General features: G+C 30.1%; 2 protein-coding genes and 1 long non-coding RNA gene across 5 annotated transcripts in view; all 3 read left to right on the top strand.

The window, feature by feature from the left end:
- The first annotated feature begins 2279 nt into the window (after positions 1 to 2279).
- LOC107406337 (probable xyloglucan galactosyltransferase GT14) lies at positions 2280 to 4123 on the top strand. Of its 2 annotated transcripts, XM_016013448.4 has the most exons (2): positions 2280 to 2560; positions 3034 to 4123. In XM_016013448.4, exons 1-2 carry the CDS (start codon positions 2551 to 2553, stop codon positions 4005 to 4007), a joined length of 984 nt encoding a protein of 327 aa, XP_015868934.3. In that variant the 5' UTR covers positions 2280 to 2550; the 3' UTR covers positions 4008 to 4123. The 2 variants fall into 2 exon arrangements, with proteins under 2 accessions (XP_015868934.3, XP_048334315.2); XM_048478358.2 differs by having other exon boundaries at positions 2280 to 4123.
- A 5513-nt stretch (positions 4124 to 9636) lies between these two features.
- The window catches only part of LOC107406370 (uncharacterized), a 50394-nt gene continuing 37300 nt past the window's right edge, over positions 9637 to 22730 (top strand). The window contains exons 1-9 of one of the 2 annotated variants that reach the window (XM_048478135.2): positions 9637 to 9796; positions 9920 to 10060; positions 10216 to 10278; positions 10573 to 10639; positions 10827 to 10927; positions 11811 to 11855; positions 11937 to 12257; positions 12335 to 12437; positions 12806 to 13227. In XM_048478135.2, the coding sequence (XP_048334092.1) occupies positions 9776 to 9796; positions 9920 to 10060; positions 10216 to 10278; positions 10573 to 10639; positions 10827 to 10927; positions 11811 to 11855; positions 11937 to 12257; positions 12335 to 12437; positions 12806 to 12888 (945 nt within the window). In that variant the 5' untranslated portion in view covers positions 9637 to 9775 and the 3' untranslated portion in view covers positions 12889 to 13227. Of the gene's footprint in view, positions 9797 to 9919; positions 10061 to 10215; positions 10279 to 10572; positions 10640 to 10826; positions 10928 to 11810; positions 11856 to 11936; positions 12258 to 12334; positions 12438 to 12805; positions 13228 to 22730 lie in introns of those variants that run through there. The other variant, XM_060815845.1, reaches the window with a different exon arrangement.
- Positions 15910 to 17226, top strand: LOC132803296 (uncharacterized). Its single transcript, XR_009638376.1, has 2 exons — positions 15910 to 16787; positions 16961 to 17226. It is a non-coding gene; the product is annotated as an uncharacterized LOC132803296 (long non-coding RNA).

Below are 22730 nucleotides of genomic sequence, written 5' to 3'. Positions count from 1 at the left end.
TAAAGATGAGGAAGTTCAATGTTACTATTCGATAAAACAGTACTTTTTATCATTAAATTGTCTTAGACTAGCTGTTATATAAAGTTTTAAGCATTTTTTTTTCTTCTTTTTTTTGGTAAGTAACAAGTGTTAAAGCATTGTTTTTGTTATTATTATTATGTTTTGTAAAACCAAAAAAAATCCATTAAGCAGGCAAGCATTGTAATTGATTTTTAACTTTTTAGTTTTAGATTAATTGATGTATTAAAAATTTGAATCCTTATCCATGATGAATGAATGATAATAGCCATATAAAAACCACATATAAATGTTAATAATTTTATCTTTTTCTTTTTAATTTTATTTTCAAGCAACTTCTGTAAGTTGCTTCATATATATATATATATATATATACACGTATAATACATCATGATCATCGATTTTTTTTTTTTTCTAAATCGTTCTTACTTTTTAGTTGCATTTATTCAATTTTATTTTTATAAATACTATTTTTTTTTAAAGAATTTTTATAACAGCTTTGATTTTTAATTGAAAATAAATTATCATCTACAAATTTAATGCACATTTGACATCAGGATATTATTATACACAGGACTACATGTATTCACATGTCTCTCATGAATGCAAAATGTGAATAAGAAACAAAGATCCACTATCTATATTTATCCAATGTTAGTAATAGCCATTAATGCATAGGGCTAACCGCAAGTACAACATATAAATATGAATAACATTAAACTCAGTCCTTAAAAGGGCAATTTAAATGATATATTATCATCTTTTATTTAAAAAAAAAAATGGTATTATTATCGTCTTCATGAGTAAGGTGTAGGCCTGTTATCAAGCAAACAAAATAAAGACTCACCCCAAACTCTTATCAAAATAAGAAAAATTAAATAACAGCAAACAAATTAATTAAGCACTAAATCATTATTATTTCCATAGATTGGTATTGCTTGTTAAAAAAGAAAATAACAAAAGGTCCTAATTTCTTTTTTGATGAAAATAAAAGGTCCTAATCACTTAAACATGAACCTTTGTAAAGAAAAAAAAATTAATAATAATAATAACAACAATAATAAATAAATAAAGATGGTCTTATCATTGGGTCTCTGTTTCTTGGGCTAAATGAAAGCCACCAGAATACTCATACCCACCACAACTACCACAAATTAAAACGGTTTACATTGTTAGGAAACTAATGGATTCTTACAAAATTACTTGTTAAATCTGTCTTTTTTAAGGTTTGGGGTTCTCTTTTGTTTCAAGGTTTTGCCTTTAGAAAGAAAATCACTTTGTGGTTTAAGTTAGACATTGAGTTTAGGAATTCACCAAAAAGGACAACCAAAAAAAACAAAAAAAAAGCATTCAGTTTAGGAAGAAAAAAACATAAAATAAAAATTAGCAGTTGTGCTTTCAATAAGGCTTTATACAAGAAAAAAAAAAAAATCATATGTAAACGGATAAGAGTGCTGGAACGAATCATATATATATATATATATAATCCAACATTAAATAATTAACTTATAGAATCCACGTGCTTTTATTTTGATTTTGTATAAATTTATATATTCTTTAGTTTCTGTTCTTCATAATTATTCCATGACATAGATTTTACATATAAGTTTTTCTCCATTATTGCATGGGTTCCTTGCACCGACAGAATAATTCATGATATAAGAATAATAAGGTAAAAAAAAGATATTGGATTCGGTGCATTTATTTTTGCTTATTATTATTATTATTATTATTTTTTTTTTTTAAAATAAAAAGAAGTGGAATCAATCCCACAATTTTGGTCGGTGAATCAGGTGGATTACCACCCAACGAGGTAGAAAAATTTGTCGCTAAAAGAAAGAATGACTTTTTGACCTACGACAGCCCATTATTCGTGTACCACTAACCTTAGCTTTTTTTCCTATTTAAAAAATTCTAAATCAGTAATTGTAGGAAACAAATATTATTTATTATTTAAAAATTATATTTATATATTAAATAATAATTTAAATGATATTATAAAAAAATTTTAAATAATTATTATTAAAAATTTATTTCTAAAATTTTAATATAAAAATAATAAAATTAAATATCTTTAATTAAAATTTTTGTTTTGTTTTGTTTTGTTTTTGTTTTTTTTTTTTTTTTTTTTTTTCATGAATCGTGGAAAATTTGTCGCACTCTCTTTAGGAGAGCTGTTTAATGTGTCCAACAAAGTAACGGACGTTTGTTTCCCTATCTATAAATCTCTTCACCAATACAAACATATTTCAAGTCCTTTGAATCATTTCTCTAAAGTTAATTTTGTACTTTTTTCTACCCCCTTTTATTTTAGCCTATTAGAAAATCCCACACCCTCGTTACTGTACAAATTCATTTATATTTTCCACAAGAAAAAAGAACCCAGGTTTTCTTTTTTTCTTTTTTTTTTTTTTTTTTTTCCTGTGTAAACAAACAGGCAATGAGGCTTTCACTGATCGAAGAAAAAGACTTCACTACATAACTAGTCAAGAAGAAGAAAAATGGAGAAACCCATCATGGGAAAATGCTCAAATGAATTCTGGTTAGCCTCCTTTGTCTCTTTCGTTTTGTGTTTCGTTTTGCTTTGCTTTGATTACACAACTTTATTGGGTAGTGCTGACGAAAGGGTCACTTTTAAAGTCAATCAACAAGAAAACCCACTTGGAATCATGAAGAACAAGACCAATCTAGGTACCCAATATCATAGTTTTAAAGATTCGGTTTGTTCTGGTAGATACATATATATTCATGACCTTCCTAGCAGATTCAACCAAGATTTGCTCAAAAATTGTAAGTCTCTCACTAGAGGAACTCATAGTTCTATGTGTCCGTACCTAGTAAATCTGGGTTTTGGTCCTGAAATTGATAATTCTGAAGGGGTTTTATCAAACAAGAGCTGGTTTTCCACAAACCAATTCATGATGGAAGTGATTTTCCACAACAAAGTGATGCAGTACAAGTGTTTGACAAAAAACTCCACCTTAGCATCAGCCATTTTTGTACCATTTTATGCAGGACTAGATGCTAGTCTCTATCTTTGGAATCCCAACATTACAGTGAGAGATTCATCTGGTAAAGATCTTCTGAGGTGGGTTTCGAAGCAACCAGAGTGGAAGAGAATGTGGGGTCGAGACCATTTCTTGGTTACTGGTAGGATTTCTTGGGATTTCAGGAGGAAAACTGATAATGTTTCTGATTGGGGTAGCAAATTCAGGTTCCTACCAGAATCCATGAACATGACAATGCTATCAGTGGAATCAAGCTCATGGAAAAACGATTTTGCAATTCCTTATCCAACCTATTTCCACCCTTCAAATCACATTGAAGTTCTTCAATGGCAGACCAGGATGAGGAACCAAAATAGGCCTTACTTGTTCACCTTTGCTGGTGCTCCAAGACCGGAACTTGAAAAATCAATCAGGGGAAAGATTATCGAACAATGTCAAGCTTCAAGAGTTTGTAAATTCATTGATTGCAGTTCTGGTGGGAAAAACTGTGATAATCCAGTTAATGTTATGAGGGAATTTCAAAGCTCAGTTTATTGTTTGCAGCCTTCAGGGGATTCATACACCAGAAGATCAATTTTTGATTCCATTCTTTCAGGTTGTATTCCTGTTTTTTTCCATCCTGGTAGTGCTTATTCACAGTATATATGGCATTTCCCAAAGAACCATACCAAGTATTCTGTGTTTATACCAGTTAAGGATGTGAAAGGTATGCCTGAAAGCATTGAGAAAATTTTGCTCGGAATTTCAAAAGATGAAGAAGTGGGTATGAGAGAGGAGGTGATAAGGTTAATACCCAAGATTGTATATTCAAATCCAAAGGCCAAATCAGAGAGCTTTGAAGATGCATTTGATATAGCAGTGAAGAGAATTCTTTATAGGGTGGAGGATGTTAGGAGGGTAATCAGAGAAGGTGGAGATCCTAGTCTTGGTTTTGCCGATGGGGATGATTACAAGTATACATTTCCTCAGAAAATAGGATAAAGTTGATGATTATTCAGTGGGATTTCTTCTGCTTCAGAAAACAAGCAGGAAAAATAAATAAATAAATAAAATGTACTGTAGAATATATTATACCTATAAATCTCTTTCTTTCTTTATGTTCTTTTATTGAGCTTACCTGAGTGGATACTAGCTACTAGAACATCTTTTGCTTATATAGAAAGAAAATGAATTCGTTATTTTCAAAATTAGGAATATATTTCTTATATATATTTTTAACTTTTAAGTTTGCTTGGATTTTTTTGGAAGATTGGTGGGAATGGTTTAGATTTGAGCTCAATCCACACGAAAAATTGTTATTTGAGTACCATTAAATTATATACATATATACATATGAATTAGATAAACTAAAAATGATACTAGTATCATTTTTTTTAAAGCTAATAAATTGCTGAAATTCAAATTTGATTAACTTAATTTATTAAGTGTAGATCTATTTATAATTACATTTTTAAATTATTAATTATCTGACGCATATCCAAGAAGAACATTAAAAAAGTTGGATAATTAAAAAAAAAGAAAATAAAAAAAAAGGAAAAAGGTGGGTCCAAAGGTAAAAGGGAGTCCAACTTCACGGGACGGTGACACTGACACCACAAGTTAAGGCTGAAACGCAGGGGACGTTGAGACAGCAATTTGATGAGCCTTGGCATTTGGGAGATGGAGATCATGTGCAAGGCATGGTGATGATTATTACCGAGGGGTCCCTTATCAATTCAGTTGTCGGCAAACAATATGGGCTTTATGTGGCACACGAGTTTTGTGTTTGTTAGCCCAAAGGTAAAGCCCCAGGACTTGACTAGTCCATTTAGGGATCGGAGATTTCTTAATTAGATTTTAAACTTTTTAAAGGTTGTAACAATTGGATTGTCCCGAAAACATCACATCCATCTGGAATTACGAATTGCGTGTGACATAGTTTAAAATGTCAACAATTTTTATAAATTTTTTATGAAATTTTTATTTTTTAAATATATTAAAATAAATTTAATTTTTAAATAGAAATAGATATAATTTTTATAATATCTATTAAAATTTTTGATTTTTTTTATAATTTTTATGAACATTTTTATTATAATATCTATATTAATCTTCCATAATTTGGTTAAAAAATTCATAATTTTTATATAATTTTTTAAAATTTTTATAAAAATTTTTAATTTTTATCTTTTAATTTTTATAAAATTTTTTTATCTTTTAATTATCTTTCAATAATTAGGCAAATAAAAATAAAAAATTAATATTTAACAAATAGTATTTAAAATTATATTAGACAAATATACCTATTATGTTCTTAGAAAAAATTAGAATTACAAATTACAAATTTCCTTATCTGATATTATTTTTTTAAATAATAAATTCAATATTTGTATAAATATTACAAAATAGATGAAAATTATAATGTAGACAAAAATTAAAAGGGATATGCAAGAAATATATTTTCTGCAAACCAAGATTCAAAATTTTGACATTAATGATATTTGATACATGCAAATTTAATTCTCAAATATTTATATCAATAATATACTAATAATTACATGTAAAATTATTAAAAAATATATCTTTTAATAATTACTTCTTACATTTCACAATTTAAAATGAGAATAAAAAAAATAGAAATAATTCTCAACTACCTAAATGCTCTTTATACTATTGAAATAACATTTATAAAATATTACGTAATTGTAATAGTTGTTCTATTATCTTAATTAATAAATAATATTATTAAATATGTATTTTTTATTAATAATAGTATATTCTTAATAATTAATGCTCATTATAAATTAATTGATTAAGAAAAATATAATATATATTTAATATTTTTGTAATTTTAATAGTCAATTTGATAATTAATTAATTAAATGAACTAATTCTAAAGTTTCAATAAAATTTTTTATTTTTTTAAATAAATTTTCATAAATTTTTATCATTTTTATGAGTTTTTATCGATATTCGATAATTTTTAATATTTTCATAGATATTTTTTTATTTTAAACCTTTAATATTTTTATCGATATTGAAATTTTAATACTTAATATTAGGGGCATTCAAACTTTCTAGATGATGTGACTATATAATTGAGATTAAGATATGTAATTTATATATAGATTAGTGAAATTTTGGATAATTAAGACTAAGTAACAAATCCATTAAAATTATTATATCATTTATCATTTTCATAAATACTTTTAATATTTTTTTAGAATAAATATAAATTTAATATATTTTATTATGATAAAAAATATTATCATTAAGATTTAGATAGGTTGAATTTTTTTAATTTAAAAAACACATATATCATATAATATGGTATTTCTAATTACAACAAAACAACGTATTATACTTATTCACATTTGTATCAACGAAGTTTGTTAGAAAGAAGAAAAATGAAAAAAAGAAAAAAGAAAAAAATGGAGAAAAGAAGGTTATACAGAATGAAGATGCAAGAAGGGTAAGAAGCACATACAATAGGAACGAGAATAGGATTACAAAAATATATAACTTGTGGTAGCAGTTTAAGTGGCAGAGTGCCACAACTCATGCCTGTGTGTTTGAGGTTCGAGTCTTGGTGAAGAAGGGAGCCTGGGGCTCAATTATGAGATTTGGCTTTCAGACTCCTCTATTTCTCGAGACTCGAACCCGCACACATAGAAATGGATTAGGGCGAGTCTATAATAAATAACCATGATTTATACAAAATAAAATACATCTATACTTAAAGGTTATCTATGCTTTATAGAGTTTAAAGGTTATCTATGCTTTATAGAGTTTTCACCTCTTTATGATTATTTCATAATAATGTAATAAATATATGTATTTATCTATAGGATAGTATAAAATTCCTAAATATTCTATACAAATTGGTTTTCTTTTTTTAGCTGGAGAGTTCTTATGCTTATAAGATGTTCACCTTAAAAAACTAAGCATTTAAGAAAGTAAATATTCGTGCGAAAGGTTTGATATTGCTTGAAATCGGAAAAAAAAAGAAAAAAAGAAAAAAAGAAAAAAAGAAAATGTGGGTCTGGGAGAAAACATCAAGAAAAATCCAACAGTAAACTTATATGGCAAGTACATTAAAGAATACTGCTTTATTATCAATTTATTTACCCACTGTAATAGCATACAGAAAATAATGATAAAAAATAAAAGTATACAGTAAATAATATGTTGATATATTTTTGGTTGAAAAAAAAAATATGCATAATTGAAACCAATAATAATAAATAATATTACAAACAAATTAAATATTATAATATTATTTATCATATCGGTTTTAAATTAAAGTTAGTAAAAAACATCAAGATGAGTTGTATTATTATTTTGTTTTTTTTATTTTTTTTGGTAAATAAGGATTCAGATGAAATGTACAGAAAAAGAGTGGGTGTAGTAAGAAAAAAATTTATATGGTTTTTGGACCACTTATTTTCACATAATCTTTTCATAAACCTTTAACACCTGATAAAAATTAATAAATGTATAGATATTAAAATGATTGATATTATTTAATATTTTAATTTTTTTATTATATTTTTACTATATGTTAAAATATTTTGTAGAAAAACCATATAGAATTAGATGATATAGAGATCACTTGATTTTATTTCCATATACTATATAAAATTATTTTCTTCCAAAGACTATTTAACCTCATTAAATTAATTGTCCATCTAAACAATTTTGGTGGGCCTAAGCCCATCAAAATTTTATACTTTTTAATGAACAACGTAAAATTTATACAGTACAACGGGAGTTAATACTCCCATCTCACATTAAAAGTGGACGATAGAGTTGAAAAGTAGCTGGAACCTAATAATACTCCATCCCCAACAAGTTTTAATTTGCACTTATCATTTGTATACCCGAACAAAAAACGAAGAGAAAAATTGCATTTATCATTTGGAAATTGAAAGTTGCAATTTGAACTTTTAAGCTTAGAATTTTTTAAATTAGATTTTTAAATTTTTATTTATTGCATCATCTAATTGAATTTTGGTTGATCACGGCTAACTTAATTTAATGCTATTAAGTGTAATTTTTTTTAAGAAAATAAAACATAGTAATTTGCCAATAATACACAAATAATACATATACGTTTGTATTTTTTGAAAAAAAAAACTCTTATTTTCATATTGATTTTAATTGTAAAGTTTAAAACAAGTTTCAAACGTGCTATATAATTGAAAAAAAGCACTTATTTTTGGAATAAAAAATATTTTAAATTTCTTTTTTTTTTGTCTCTGACTACAACATAAAAATGTGTAAAAAAAAAAAAACATCTTTTATTTTTAATTATTTACTATTTTTAAAAATATATTAAATTATTATTATCTTATTAATAATTATATTTTTATTATGTATATTAAAAATAACTAATTTTAATATATATTTAATATCTATATTTTTAATTACATATTTTCTAATCTATAACATATTATACATATATGTATTGACATTTCGTTTACCTAATTTTTAATCCTTTTTTATCCGTATTTTTAAATAAATAAAATAATTTATATATATATATATATATATGCTTATTGTTTACCTGTTTTTATGGTCAACAAATTAAATAAGAAAATTTAAATTACAAAAGATTATTTGTTAAGAGAAGCCTGCCATTCTGGTTGCAGACCCATCCAAAAATAACTGTCATGTCAGCATATATGATATGTCATTTTCAAAATTCAACATAATTGAAATCCAAATTAGCATTTCATGTATTAACAAATCAATTTCCTTAATACAAGCTTATTAGCATATTTAGTTTCTTCTTAAAGAAAAATAATATCATTCATTTTATTTACGCATTTTTAAAAGATGTAAACTAAAAAACAAACATACAAAAAAAAAAAAAAAACAAAAATATCTCGTTCAAACACAAAAATTTTAATACTCTACTATAAAATTTATATTTTATCCGATACTTATTATGATGTAAAACAAAATCAATATGAATATATTGTTTTGAGCTTAACATGTTGAATTTAAAAGAATCCCTTTTTAAACTTATCTTACAAGTGCAAGTGCTACTCCTTTCTTTTTTTATTTTTTATTTTTAATTATAAAAAAAATAATGTAATAGGAATATATTTTCAATATAAATAAAAATATGTGAATATATCAAATATTAAAAATGCCATTTTAATTAATGATATGATATTAAAATTTTAATTGAATAAGTAACAATTTTAATTTATCACGTTACTAAATATATATCCTACATTAGATAAAAACTATATTACTAGCGTATTAAAATTGTATATATAAACACAATGATATTTCCAAACAGCTTTAAAATATAAACGTTAAAAAAAAAATGATTTCTTTTGTTATGTTGATATGCTATTATATGTTAGTTTTAAAATAAATTAATAAAAAATAATATATATATATATATATATTTTTTTTTTTAAGATTGAATGAATTAAAAAGCTTGTATTTTAATATCGGTTGAATATGATGTTAATCACCGTTACTCTCAAAAAAAAAAAAAAAAAATTGAAATTTAGAGATTTAAATCGAAATGTAAAATTTAAAAATTGAAAATTCAGCTTCTCCAAATTATAAAATGAAACTATGTTAGGAAAAAAGAAAAAAAAAAAAAGATAAAAGAAAAAGAGATGAATAAAATAATAATAAAAGGAAAAGAAAAGTAAAACCCGAACTCAAAACCCCGAATATCATTTGCTTTGCCTCAGCCACTGAAGGAGTCGTATCTGGGAGTAGCAGAGCAGAGAAGGCAGAAAACAATGGCGGCAAACTCCGAGGAGGTGAGTTTTTAGATTTCTCTCTCATGCCCACATTGGAAACCTTGTTTTGTTTAACCTCCACCTTCAGATACCTGATCAAGTTTTCATTTTTTTTTTTTTTTTTTTTCCAAAAATGGTATTCAGAATCCGAGTCCTGGATCGTTCCGGCTATTCTCCTCCTTGTCTGACGAGAAACCCAATTTGAATTTAGGGTTTGGGTTTTTCGATCCTTCAAACGAGCCTCGCCCGTCGCCACCTCCGTGTGTTGAAGTACTTTCCTCCGAGGTTCGAATCAATTTTCTTTTTTATTAGATATATATATATATATATATATATATATAGTGCTGCTTAAGCTTGAGGCAAACAAAAAGAAAAAAAAAAAAATGGCGTTTTTCTTTGGAATTTATAGTTTGGATTGATTGGGTTTTGATATGAAATAGGTTTCATCGTCTGTGAAGTATACTGTGGAGCCAGTGAACTTGGATGGACTTACATTGCTCAAGGTCATTTTTCTTTTTCCTTGAAAATGGTTTAAAAAAGAGAATTTTGAATTTTATGTTCAGGTCCATAATTTTTTTCTTGAAGAGCACTGAACAACTAAGATCATGGATTCATAGAAATAGGCATATAAGATGGAATAATAATGGGAGACATAGAAATTTCCTTGGAAACTAGGGAGAAATAGAAGCAACAATGTTTTAGACTCTTGTATGCTAAAATTTTTTTTGTAATCTGGGGTTTTTGTTCGGTTCAAAGTTTCATGGATAGTTGATGTTGATGGGATGCTTTTGTTTTAGGGCCGTGTTAGGACTCGAGAGGTTTTTGCTTTGTCCAACTCTGATTTAGTCCCTGGGAAATATGAAGGTGAGTAGGAACCCTTTCCTTTGCTTCCTTGTTTCTTAATGGTTATTTTAACAATATTGGATTCCATATCGTAGTTAAACATGTTTATTATAGTTACAGGTGAATTTATGCCTAACTTCCTTTGGATGCATGATTTGTTTGTTTTTGGATTTTTTTATTTTTTTTAATCCCCTTCTTTGGGGTTTAGGTGGACTAAAGTTATGGGAAGGTTCGCTAGATCTAGTTAAAGCCCTTCGCTCTGAGGTAGTAAATGGGAATTTAGCACTTAAAGGGAAGCGAGTTTTAGAGGTTGGCATTCTAATCTTGTGCTGATTCTATACTGTTTCACAATGCATAAAACATTGGAGTACTTGCATGATTGGATTTCAAATATTGGATACAAAATTTTGTTGCAACTTTTTTTTTTTTTTTTTTTTTTTGGTTTGTTTCCTATACTTCTTTTGAAATTTCATGTTTTATCTGAAAAGCAATAAACATGTAAGTGTGAGTAAAATGATTGTGGGAGCAATGTCTGAAAAGAAAACAAATGATTATGGAACTTATCACCTAGTTTTTCATGAAGGTAGTTTTTTGTTCTAGCTTGAACTAAGATAACAATTTGTTGAGGAATTAGACCTTCTTACATGGAAATATGAATTCTGGTTTCCGGTCAGTTTCCTACTACTTGATTCAGATTATAGAGAATTCCCAACTAGTGTAACAGTTAATTCACTCAACCAGATGAGAATGAACTTATCTGTTGCGTAACTTACTGAAGATTATTTTGATGTCTCACTTATAATTGAGCTTCCTAGTACTTATCCATGGCAGAGACCTATTTGAGTGGTATAAAACTTTGGAAATTGCTGATAAAGTTTCTCATGATAAAATCCCCTAACAGTTCACACATCTAGAATTGTTGACATGATATATATATATTTTTTTCGTTTAAATTTAACTTTAAGAGATTTAAGACAACGATATTACACTTTGCTTTCAATGTCATTGGAACAATTTTAAGGAGCATTGAGGAATGCTTAGCTGCCAAACTTTTTCAATGCCATTTTTCTTTCTTTGAATTATGAATAAGGTAATTTAGTTTTTAACTTTGTAAAAATGAGATAATTATCTTGTGTCTACTATACTCCCTGTACTCATTGTGCCTTACAGAATTTTCTTAATGGTTTTTCAGCTTGGATGTGGTCATGGACTTCCTGGTATCTTTGCATGCCTCGAGGTATGTATCATGATTATTGGTTTATCCAATGTCCTAAATTGGATTTGTTATACTTAGCCTCCTTTCTCTTTTTGGCATTAGGGTGCAGCTGCTGTACATTTCCAGGACTTTAATGCTGAAGTCCTGCAATGCCTAACCATACCCAATGTGAATGCAAACCGTCCAAAAAGAGCTCAGCCTTCAGAAACAAATGTGACAAGTTGTGACACAGAGTCTGAAGTTCGTTTTTTTGCTGGTGACTGGAGTGAAATAGATAAAATTCTTCCTCATGAACATGGCACCGGGGACAATGCAGACTTCAGTTCAGGGTGTAATCCAGTTTCAGGTTATGATGTTATTTTAATGGCAGAGACACTTTACTCCATCTGCGTTTTCCAAAATCTCTATGAACTTATAAAGAAGGTAATACTTTATTGAGTTAATGTTATTGTTTTGACGTCATTTTCATTTCAAACTTACAAATGGTGTCTAATTTACAGTGCATGAGCTCTCCACATGGACTGATGTACATGGCAGCAAAGAAGCACTATTTTGGGGTAGGTGGGGGAACACGACGATTCCTATCTGTGGTGGAGAAAGATGGTGAGTTATTCCACATAGATATTCCCAAAACTACAGATATGCCAAGAAACTTTTAGTTTGGTTTTTCTCTATTCTGTGCCATCATGTCAGCTGATGAGGGTAGAAAAGGGTTGTTGTATTAATGTTCATGCATGTCAGCCTTTATGTCATAGGAAATCTTGTGCCCTATATTGGCCACATTGTTACTTTTATCAAGATGTATTATTTATATTTAGCTGATGTAATTTCAAATAGAAGGGGACATGTCTAAAGTTTAAATGCTTAGTTTGTAACTCATGAGATTGGATCTGTTTGTGCCTCTATTCTTTTATTGTCGATGCACGTATGGACTATTGAATTAGTTATGCTTTTCCTCCTATTCCCTGCAGGTCTTATGGATTTTAGCATGGTTGCTGAAGTTGCTGATGGTTCCTCTAATGTACGAGAGGTATGGAAGCTTTCATTCAAGTAGGCTTGGAATCACTTGGAACACTAATGCCTTCCTGGAATGAGACCATTTTTTCCTAATTCATTTGTGCTCTGGGCCAAATTTGGCAGCATAGCCGTCCATATGAAGAATTAATTTCAACAGAAATTACTCTATGCAAAAAGAAGGAATGTAATGTAAAATATGTACCAAGCTTAGATAACTTCCTTTTATTTTTCTTGTTTTGCTTTGCACTTTCTTCTCTGTAAATTCTTTTGTACCATATTTTGGGTTTTTGCAACAAGGCTCATGCTGCTAACCCTAAATAGTTGGGATGATATTAAGTTTATTTTTCTAAAAGTTAACTTATTTATTTTTTAAGTAGTTGGGGATCTTAAATTCTCTTATCCATTACATTTGTTTTGGTTTCTTTCATATGATTACTTTACACAATCTAACTAGTCAGATTTAATGTTACTTATGTGCCATAATATTGCAGTGAAGAATTTCAGATGTTGTAACTTTTAATAGAAGTGTGACAATATCAGTAACCTGTATGTACCAACCAAAACACGGGGAGAGTTCTATATGTGTGCAATGTCTATAAATCATATTATAAAATTAGGTTTTAAACTTAATCTTGGTTTTAATTGACTATAAAAATATCAAATATTTTACTTTCCTATAAACTAGAAAAAATGAATTGAACTGGATGACCTAGTTGACTATTATAGCATTTTTGCAACCAATTTGTTTGTTTTTGAAAAGTGGCTGTATTTACATGGGGTGATCTTTTAATTTTCTTTCTGATATTTCATAAAGTAGAAGCAAAGGTTCAGAAACTGGCAATGTCTAATTGCTTGGTTGATCTGCTATTACAGACAGTTGGACTATCAAAAATTGAAATTCCAGCTAGTTCTTGGATTCTTTCCTTTGACCTATTTATTTTCTTCTGTCTAGGTCCATAACACATCTATTCACAATTGAACACTCTTTGCAGCGTTAGATGAAGGCTGAGCTATCTATGAGACCAAATCCGTAATAGATAAATCCATTGATGATATATGTAGAATAGCAAAATCTAGAAGCTAACTGCATAAGACATACAAGTTCAAACAAACATCAACTTTGTGAAAACCCATAAAAACTTTATTCTGCTTAGGATCTTGATGACAGTGTAATTAATCATTTCATAGTTGAAAACAGAAAAAAGACAAAAAATTGAAAGAAGCTTCCAGTAAATTGGAGAAGCGGTTGGATGAGAATGAATGAAACTCATTCTATGTCTACATTTGATCGATTCTCTGAGTTACTTTTGAAGCTTCAATTTCATGGAAATTTAGCCTGATACAATATATGTGGAGCTTTCTCTGATCAGGAGTGGGACCGACATCGATAAATCTTCGAACACCCTCGATCATGAGGGTTAGATGATGGAGGAAGACAACTTCCTGCGTTACTATAAGATTCACCACTGGCACCTTGGCAAACAGGGTGATCTGGCTTTAAAGTTCCAGGTGAGATGTATCTCTTCTGTTCAAGAAACCTTCTGCTTATGTCCGACTCCATCAGCATCTCATCTTCTTTGTTGCACTCTGCTATGGATCCATTGCAGGTTGTGTCCATGTAGCCGACAAAGGAGGCTGCGGTGCTGAAACTGAGAAGGCTCAGAATTACTAGGCTGTAAATTTGGACAGACACCATGCTTGACCTTTCTGTTTCTTCCTTGTGAGGCTTCACTTTCTTTTTCACACTTATAATATACATATATATACATAGAATGTAAATTAAATATAATGTTTTTCTTCCTAGACAGCTGGTAGTGGAATCCCCATTTTAGATAAGCAGAGGGACCGCACTTCACCAAACTTCTATTGATGGTAAAACTTTTTTTTATTATTTTATTTATTTTAATTTTTAATTTTAACTTTTTTTTTATGTTCCACGCATTTCAACAAAATCATGTTGAATTAGTGGTTTCTGTATACGTGGGGTTAGGTTTATTTGGACTAAATTCCAAAACTTTTCAAGTTCCTTAATTTCAAAAGCCAGTGAATTTAAGCAATTATTGTGTCTTGTATTGAAGAGAGTTCCCATTGGCAGATGAGATTTGAGAAACAGTACTTAAAAGCACTAACTTGTAGGTTGAAAATGTAATTTTCTTATTTTTTTTTCTCATATATACCATTATATTTTCAGGTTATTACAAATATATCCTTCTACATTTTATTCGGATGTTAATTATTTGAAATAGACTAGAACCAAATGGTTTACATATATGTGAAAAAGTTTATATTGTAAAGTATGTATATGTAGTTTACCATATTGACAATAATGTGTAAAAACTACAATTCACCAAGAAAAAAACAAAAAAGTATAAAACTACAGAGTTTTAAGCCTTTTTCTTGACATGGATTAATAAGAAACTACTTTCCTGTTCTAAAAACAATCAATCCTTAAGAAATGTTGTTTTCAGCTCCACACCGTCCTCTGCGTGCATTTTTATAAAAAATTTCAATTCGTGGTATAATAAGCTCCAAGTATTTTATCATTTATTCGGGAGGAGGTTTCAAGGTTCATTTGGTTTCGGTGGTGGTTTTGGAAACTTGTGTTCAAATGGAATCTTGTTGGAAAATGGTGATAGTAATGAAACCCAAAAAAAATCCTTAAAAAAAAAAAAAAAACATAAAAAATAATAATAATAAAAAGAAAGAAAAAGAGAAAAAGAGAAAATGCTGCCTAGGCTTTTAAATAAGCCTAACTGAGTTCCAAACGCAAACCAATCATTTCAAACAGAACTTGCCGCTCCAAAATGAAAAATACAAGGATTTAGCTATTTTATAATAATCAGCATGTCTGCTTATAAGTATAACAAGATCTACTTGGGATTTTAGACATTTTAATAGAGTTGACTAAGCTTTAAAAGTAATAGTAAAGCAATTTGTTTATTCAATTTTGGATATTAAATGAAGTGATAGTTTGTTAATAATTGATAAATTAATATACCTTGAAGTAATAGAAAATGAAACTAATAAGATAATAGTATAGCAAGAATGACCCAAATTAGCTAAAAAACAATATGCAGCTGTTGATGTGAACAGCTTCAACTTTCTAATCTTTACTAATCAGATCCATGTAGAGAATTTAGATCACCCTTGACCCAACTCATAACAACACTGGAATCAAGCTCAACAATGATGATTTTTTGAAGCCTTCCTGCTAAGCCAATAGAAAGCCCATTAAAAAAAGATCAAGTTCAACCATCCCAAACTAGCACACCCCAAATTAGCACAAAAAGCCACCACATCCAAAGCATTTCCTGACAGCTCTTTAACACAGCCATCAGAGTTGATTTCAACCCATCCCTCATTAGAAGCTTCCCATTGAATATGAAATTGAATATTTTTAGGAGCTTGAGCAGGATTCAGGGAAAGATTGCTTAACCATTTGAGTAACATAATTCTAAATGACTTCCCTCAGGATTTGCAGGCAACACAAAATCATTTCCAAATAATCATCCAGCAAGCAAAAGAGAAAACCACATTCCAATCCACAGACATAACATTTCCAGGTCTCAAAAATTTAGATTTCCCCTTCAAATTAACAGCTAAAAATCTTTAATATCATGATTGAAGAAAGATGGATTTCTGTTCAGAATACCCAAAACCAAACCTGCACAGATATATTACAACCTCTCAATACATGCAAAGAATTCTTTTCTGGGTTTTCAGTGATATGTATTTATAAATATATAATGTATTGAGAGGTTGATGGGTCGGAAGATACTTGAAGCTGACTTGCCTGTGAAGGATAAGAAGAAACATGGGCACATTATTGGGTTCAAATAAAGATTCGAATTCTCTGGAAATCAGAGAACTCAAACTCAGCGGATGATGAATGAATTCAGACTCAGACAAAATGATGAAGAAAGCAACTTTACCAAGGTAAAAAGATGTGTAAAAATTACATTAAATATATATATACACACATATATATATATATATATATATCTGTCTCTGCGTGTGTGTGTGTGTGTGTGTGTGTGTGTTATCTTTAGATAATAATTCTTGTTTTTGAAATTTTTTGTTTTGCCGGTGGATGAGTGGGTGGTGTGCAGGATACACATATACAGGCCTAGGAACGATGAAGAAGCTTGGGATGCAGAGTGATATTTCTCATAAGATGATGAAGCAATTTAAGATTAGGCAGCAGCAGCAGCATATATAGATATATATATATATATATATATATATATATCTTTAGCAGTGTATATGCATGCATACTCTAATTTTACATTGGATTTGCATGTAGATGCTATATCACTCTTTTACATTTTGCAAAAAATCATATATGTGCGGAAATTGTAGTAGTTTTTCTTCTGCATTTCAGTTTTTATGTTTCGAATTACGCTTTTTTGATGTAGGAGATTTTTGTTCAATATCGTACTTAATGCTAAACACTAAGTATCGAGCAGTAGCAAATGTCACTGTGGAGATCTGTTGGATTGAATCTTTGCTCAAGGAACTTGGTATTGGATTGACAGCATCACCAGTGGTTTATTGTGATATCTTGGGGCCACTTACCTTTGCTCAAATCCAGTTTTTCATTATAAGATGAAGCATGTTGGAGCGGACTTCCATTTTGTGCGTGAACGAGTAGCATCTGGCTGCTTGCGTGTTGCTCATGTGAGCAGTGGTGATCAACTCACAGATGTTCTCACTAAGCCACTTTTTAAATCTTCATTTATTTCTAATAGGTCCAAGATTAATGTTTGTAAATGCTCAATAATCTTGTCGGGGCATAATGAGTCATAATATTTTCCCTCACATGATATATTGGTGTTTGTTGTAATCAGATTGTTCAGTGTAGATAATTATGTGTAGACACGTTATCTTTATCTTGGTAACTAAGTCTTCTATATGTTCCAATTTAGTATTCAATGCACATGTACTTTTCCACATAAAATAATTTTCTTGTCCTTTTATAAAGAACAACCTCTTCTGAAATAATTTTATTAGTAATAATATATTTAGCAGTGAGAGAAGATTATTATGATGTTGTAGCAAAGAATGACAACTAGCTAGGGTCGTATTCGTTCCTGTATAACGACGAAACAAAGTCACTGCCTCTCTTCCCCTTCTATTGGCTTAGACTCAGCAAAAGAGTTGGACTTTTGGGTTGGCCATCCAATTCTTATCTTCTTTGTGTGGAAAAATTTGCAAAACCCTGTTTTTGGTCACTCACTTCTACAATATCTTCCTCAGATAATAACAGGTAGACTGACTAAACAGGATCATAAACAGTTTGTCAGGTTTCAGAGTTTTCTGTATTTTGATTTTCCCTTTTCCTCTTTTTTAAGTTGATGATATAAAAATTGCTCCATCCAAATTATCTAAACTGTATCTTTATCATCCAAGAATAATCGCTCATAATTTCCAGAAAAAGAGTTACCAAGCATCCAAAAAAAAAAAAAAATAATAAAAAAAAAATAAAAGAAAAAAAAAAAAACCTATCAAAATTAAAAGTCGACAAATTTGCATGGTTCATAAAGACATAATGCCTGAAATAACACGCAATCTTCCCCTAAAAGGGGAAAATAAAGCAAACTATAATAACACAAAACTATTTGGTATGATTTAGGACCAGAGAGTTAAACAAATATATATAAATATACATATGCACAGTCCGTCTATGGTGCGGACGGTCCTCATGCGAACCACAATATTGATGACAGTTTTTCATAGTATTGGTGACGATTTTCTAAGAAACCGTCGTTAATACTATAAAAAACCATCACTAATATTGCGGTCCTCATGCGTACCGTCCTCACCATAAAATTTCCGTACATATGCATATATATAAATATATATATATTATTTGTTTTTCCTAAATAAAACAAATATACATAACATATTGTCGTTATATAATGGTAGTATTAACTAATGATAGATTTAACTGATTTTACACGTCAATCCAAAAAAAAAAAAAAAAGAAAGAAGAAAGAATTTTATACATCTATACCTTTTCTTTATTTATTTTACATAAATTAATTATTAGAAGCTTTTTATTTCATTTACTATATATGGAATTATTGCAGTTTAAAAGATTTTTAGCAACCATCTCTGCTATTAAATGATTGTTAGGCAATCAAGCCATTCCTGTAAAAATGAATGATATGACCTTGGTTAATTTCTTATGGATTATGATTTCATTCATATATATATTAATTACTTAAATAACAATAATTTTAGGAATAATATTTTTAGCAGTGAGAAAAGATTTTTCTGATGTAGAAGAGGGTCGTACTCGTACATATATAACGATGAAATAAAGTTGCTGCCCCTCTTCCCCTTATACTGGCTTAGACTTAGCAAAAGAGTTTGATTTTTAAGTTGGCCATCCAATTCTTATCTTCTTTGCGTGGTCAAAATTGCAAAATCCTGTCACTCTCTCCAATAATATCTTCCTCAGATAATAACCACCCTGTTCAAGTAATAATAATATGACACACATAGAAATTAAAGGCTTTGTATCTATCTACATAAACCCCCCATAACCATGGATCCCTGCACAATTCAAGCACTACTCGTACGTTCAAGTAATCCATCTACCTCTCTGCCAAGATGTGGAAGAGCATCATCAATCATCAAAATCATCATTACTCTCTCATATTTTACTTCATCAAGATCCTCTTCACCATCATCATCTCCTGCTGCTGTCCATACGTCTCATGTTATTCCAATGCCTCTACCACTTCCTCTTCACAAAGATTATTATGCCTCCCTCACCAGCGCTCTGCTTTGTTGCAGTTCAAACAGCAGTTGGTTTTAATAGATTCATGAAATTGATCGTTTATTTGGGAGGAGGCTTGAAGTACTTCTTGACTTTCATTTGGTTTTAATAGGTTTAGAGATTTGTTTACAAATGGAATGGGGGAGGAACTGAATTTGGATTGGAAAATGATGATAACAATGGAACCCAAGGAAAAAAAAGGAAAAAAACGAAAAAAAAAAAAAGAGTGAGATAAAAATGTTGTCACGGTTTTCTTCGAGTAAGCCAATCGAATTGAGTTCCAAGCTCAAATACTGTATTGGTTCAAACAAAATCTCCCCAGAAAAAAGGAAAATGAAAAAAAAACACATTTTGATGTACATACAGATTGTGAATAAGAAACATGGATTTAGGGTTAAAAATGGATAAAAGTTCCTTAGCATTTAGTGTCTTTTTCACCAATTTGTAACTTTTTAGAATTTTGTAGGTAACAATAATAATAATAAACCTCAATGAAGCTGGCTTAAAATAAATGATCCTAAAGTGCATTTAACCCAATTTTATAGTAATGATCATGTTTGAGAGAGAATTTCATCTATCTTCCGCAAATTCGAAAAGAATTCATTGATGCCTCTAAATTTCAAAAATGATCATTTATCTTTGAGATTTGGATAAGTTAGAGTATACACCTCTGCCGATTTTAATCACATAGCAGCCTAATCTCTACAGCATTCATCCCGAACATCTTGTTAGTTTCTTTTTTCTCCTATCCCATTTCTCTTTCTTACAACCCACTTCAAATTTTGTTATTAATATAGACACTGAAACTAAGACACTAATTAACGATTTTATTCTAGATTCTTGATGATGTCACTGGCAATTTTTTTTATGGGCTTTTAATTTTATATATATATATATATATGTATGCTTGTTGAGTTTCTTGAATTTATACATATATATATTTGCTAATGATACAGAGGATCATCAGTTGAGGGATGGACAGCAACCCATGTTTTTCTACACCCAAAGAAGAAAAAAGAGTAATGGAGAAGATGTCATTTTGGAGAAAGTTGATGGGTTTGGAAGATTCGTCAAGCTGATATACCTGTGAAGGAGGATTGGCAGATTATTTGGCTCAAAAATAGACTTGAATTATCAGGAAATCGGAGAAGTGAAACTCAGCGGAGGATGAATGAATACAGACTCAATCAAAATGAAGAGGAGAGCAACATTACTGAGGTAAACTGTGTTGGAGACAGAGGACTAAAGGAGAAACCAAGAAAATTGATTTTTATTAATATAAAACGATTGGTACACTCTCACGTATAAAGAGAGCAACACACTCACTCACACAAATGAGCAACACACACTAACATACTCACACTCACTTGATTTTTTGACTTACACTAGGACACAAAACACCTTTTCACACTCTTCTCACTCAAAGGACACACACTCACACTCACACGTACAGCACTCTCTCTTTTTTCTATTGCTATGGACATGACACTTAACTTATACATCATCACCTATTTATAGAAGAGAAAGTCGGTTGTGGATACTTCTAGAAATATTTAATTATAGATATTTTTCTCACCACTTCCAAGGCACTAGTTGTTCTCCATTTTTAAAGAGAAAACAAGATAACTCTAGATTCTTCTAGGGAGCTAAGTCGGCATTGATATTTATCAATACTCCCCCTCAATGTCGACTCTCTTGATTGATTCTCTATTCACCATGTTGAGCATTTCTCTTAACCTTGTAAGCTTGGTAATATTGAGTGCTTTAGTAAATAAGTCTGCCGCTTGATCTTCTGTTTTAACGTGTTGCATTTTAATTTCTTCTAGCAGTACTTTTTCTCTGATAAAATGATAATGTATCTCCACATGTTTTGTCCTTGCATGAAATACCGGATTCTCCGCCAATTGTATTGCTGATTGGTTATCACAATGAAGAGAAACTGCATAGTCAACTTGTTGATGTAAATCTTCAAGTAGTTGTCTTAACCACATACCTTCTTGGCCTGCCATAGCAGCTGCTCTATATTCTGCTTCTGTAGTTGACAGAGACACAGTTGGTTGTCTTTTACTGCACCAAGATACTGCTCCTGAACCAAGGTTGAATATATATCCAGTAGTCGATCGTCGTGTATCATGATCTCCAGCATAGTCGGCATCACAGTAACCAACCAACTTGCATTCCTCTCCTCTTTTATACAGAAGCCCCAAGTTTATAGTGCCTTTAACGTACCTTAATATTCGTCGGACTGCTTCCAAGTGAGGTTTCTTTGGACTTTGCATATACCGACTTACAACTCCAACTGCAAATGAAATATCTGGCCGCGTCAGTGTTAAATAGATAAGACTTCCTACCAATTGTTGGTACATAGTAGCATCCTCCAAGTCTTTTCCTTCATATGCAGATAGCTTCGCATTCACCTCCATTGGAGTTGATATTGGCTTGCAGTCCAACATTCCAAATTTTTGTAATAGATTCTTTGCATACTTTTGTTGACCAAGAAATAAACCTTTCTCTGTTCGGTCAACTTCGAGTCCAAGGAAGTGCTTGAGCTCCCCAAGTTCCTTCATCTGGAAGCGAACTGATAAATTTCTCTTTGTTTGAGAGATTTCATCTTCATGATCTCCTATGATAATTAAATCATCTACATATACTAGCACTACTGCTAGTTTTGTTCCTTCAGTCTTCACAAATAAACTAGAATCTGCAGAAGATACTATATATCCACTTTGAAGAAGGAACTCTGCAATCTTTCCGTACCATGCCCGCGGAGCTTGTTTTAAACCATAAAGTGCCTTCCTTAGCTTGCACACGTACTCTGGATTAGTTTTGCTTTCAAAACCCTTTGGCTGTATCATATAAATTTCTCTGTCTAGATCTCCATTCAAGAAGGCATTCTTCACGTCCATCTGCCACAGCTTCCAGTCTTTACTTGCTGCAAGTGCTAGTAGAACACGTACGGTAGTGATCTTTGCTACTGGACTAAACGTCTCATCATAGTCTAGTCCATATTGCTGTGAGAATCCTCGTGCGACTAAACGAGCTTTATATCTTTCAATTGATCCATCATGATGAGTTTTTATCTTGTAAACCCATTT

This window comes from Ziziphus jujuba, chromosome 3, assembly GCF_031755915.1.
Source record: "Ziziphus jujuba cultivar Dongzao chromosome 3, ASM3175591v1".
Lineage (NCBI taxonomy): Eukaryota > Viridiplantae > Streptophyta > Magnoliopsida > Rosales > Rhamnaceae > Ziziphus > Ziziphus jujuba.
Note: the sequence above shows the minus strand (reverse complement) of the source record. Positions and strands in the feature narration are given on the sequence as shown.

Bases quoted from the DNA above. Each gene is read 5' to 3' on its own strand.
- LOC107406337 (XM_048478358.2), top strand. From the start codon at position 2,520: ATGGAGAAACCCATCATGGGAAAATGCTCAAATGAATTCTGGTTAGCC.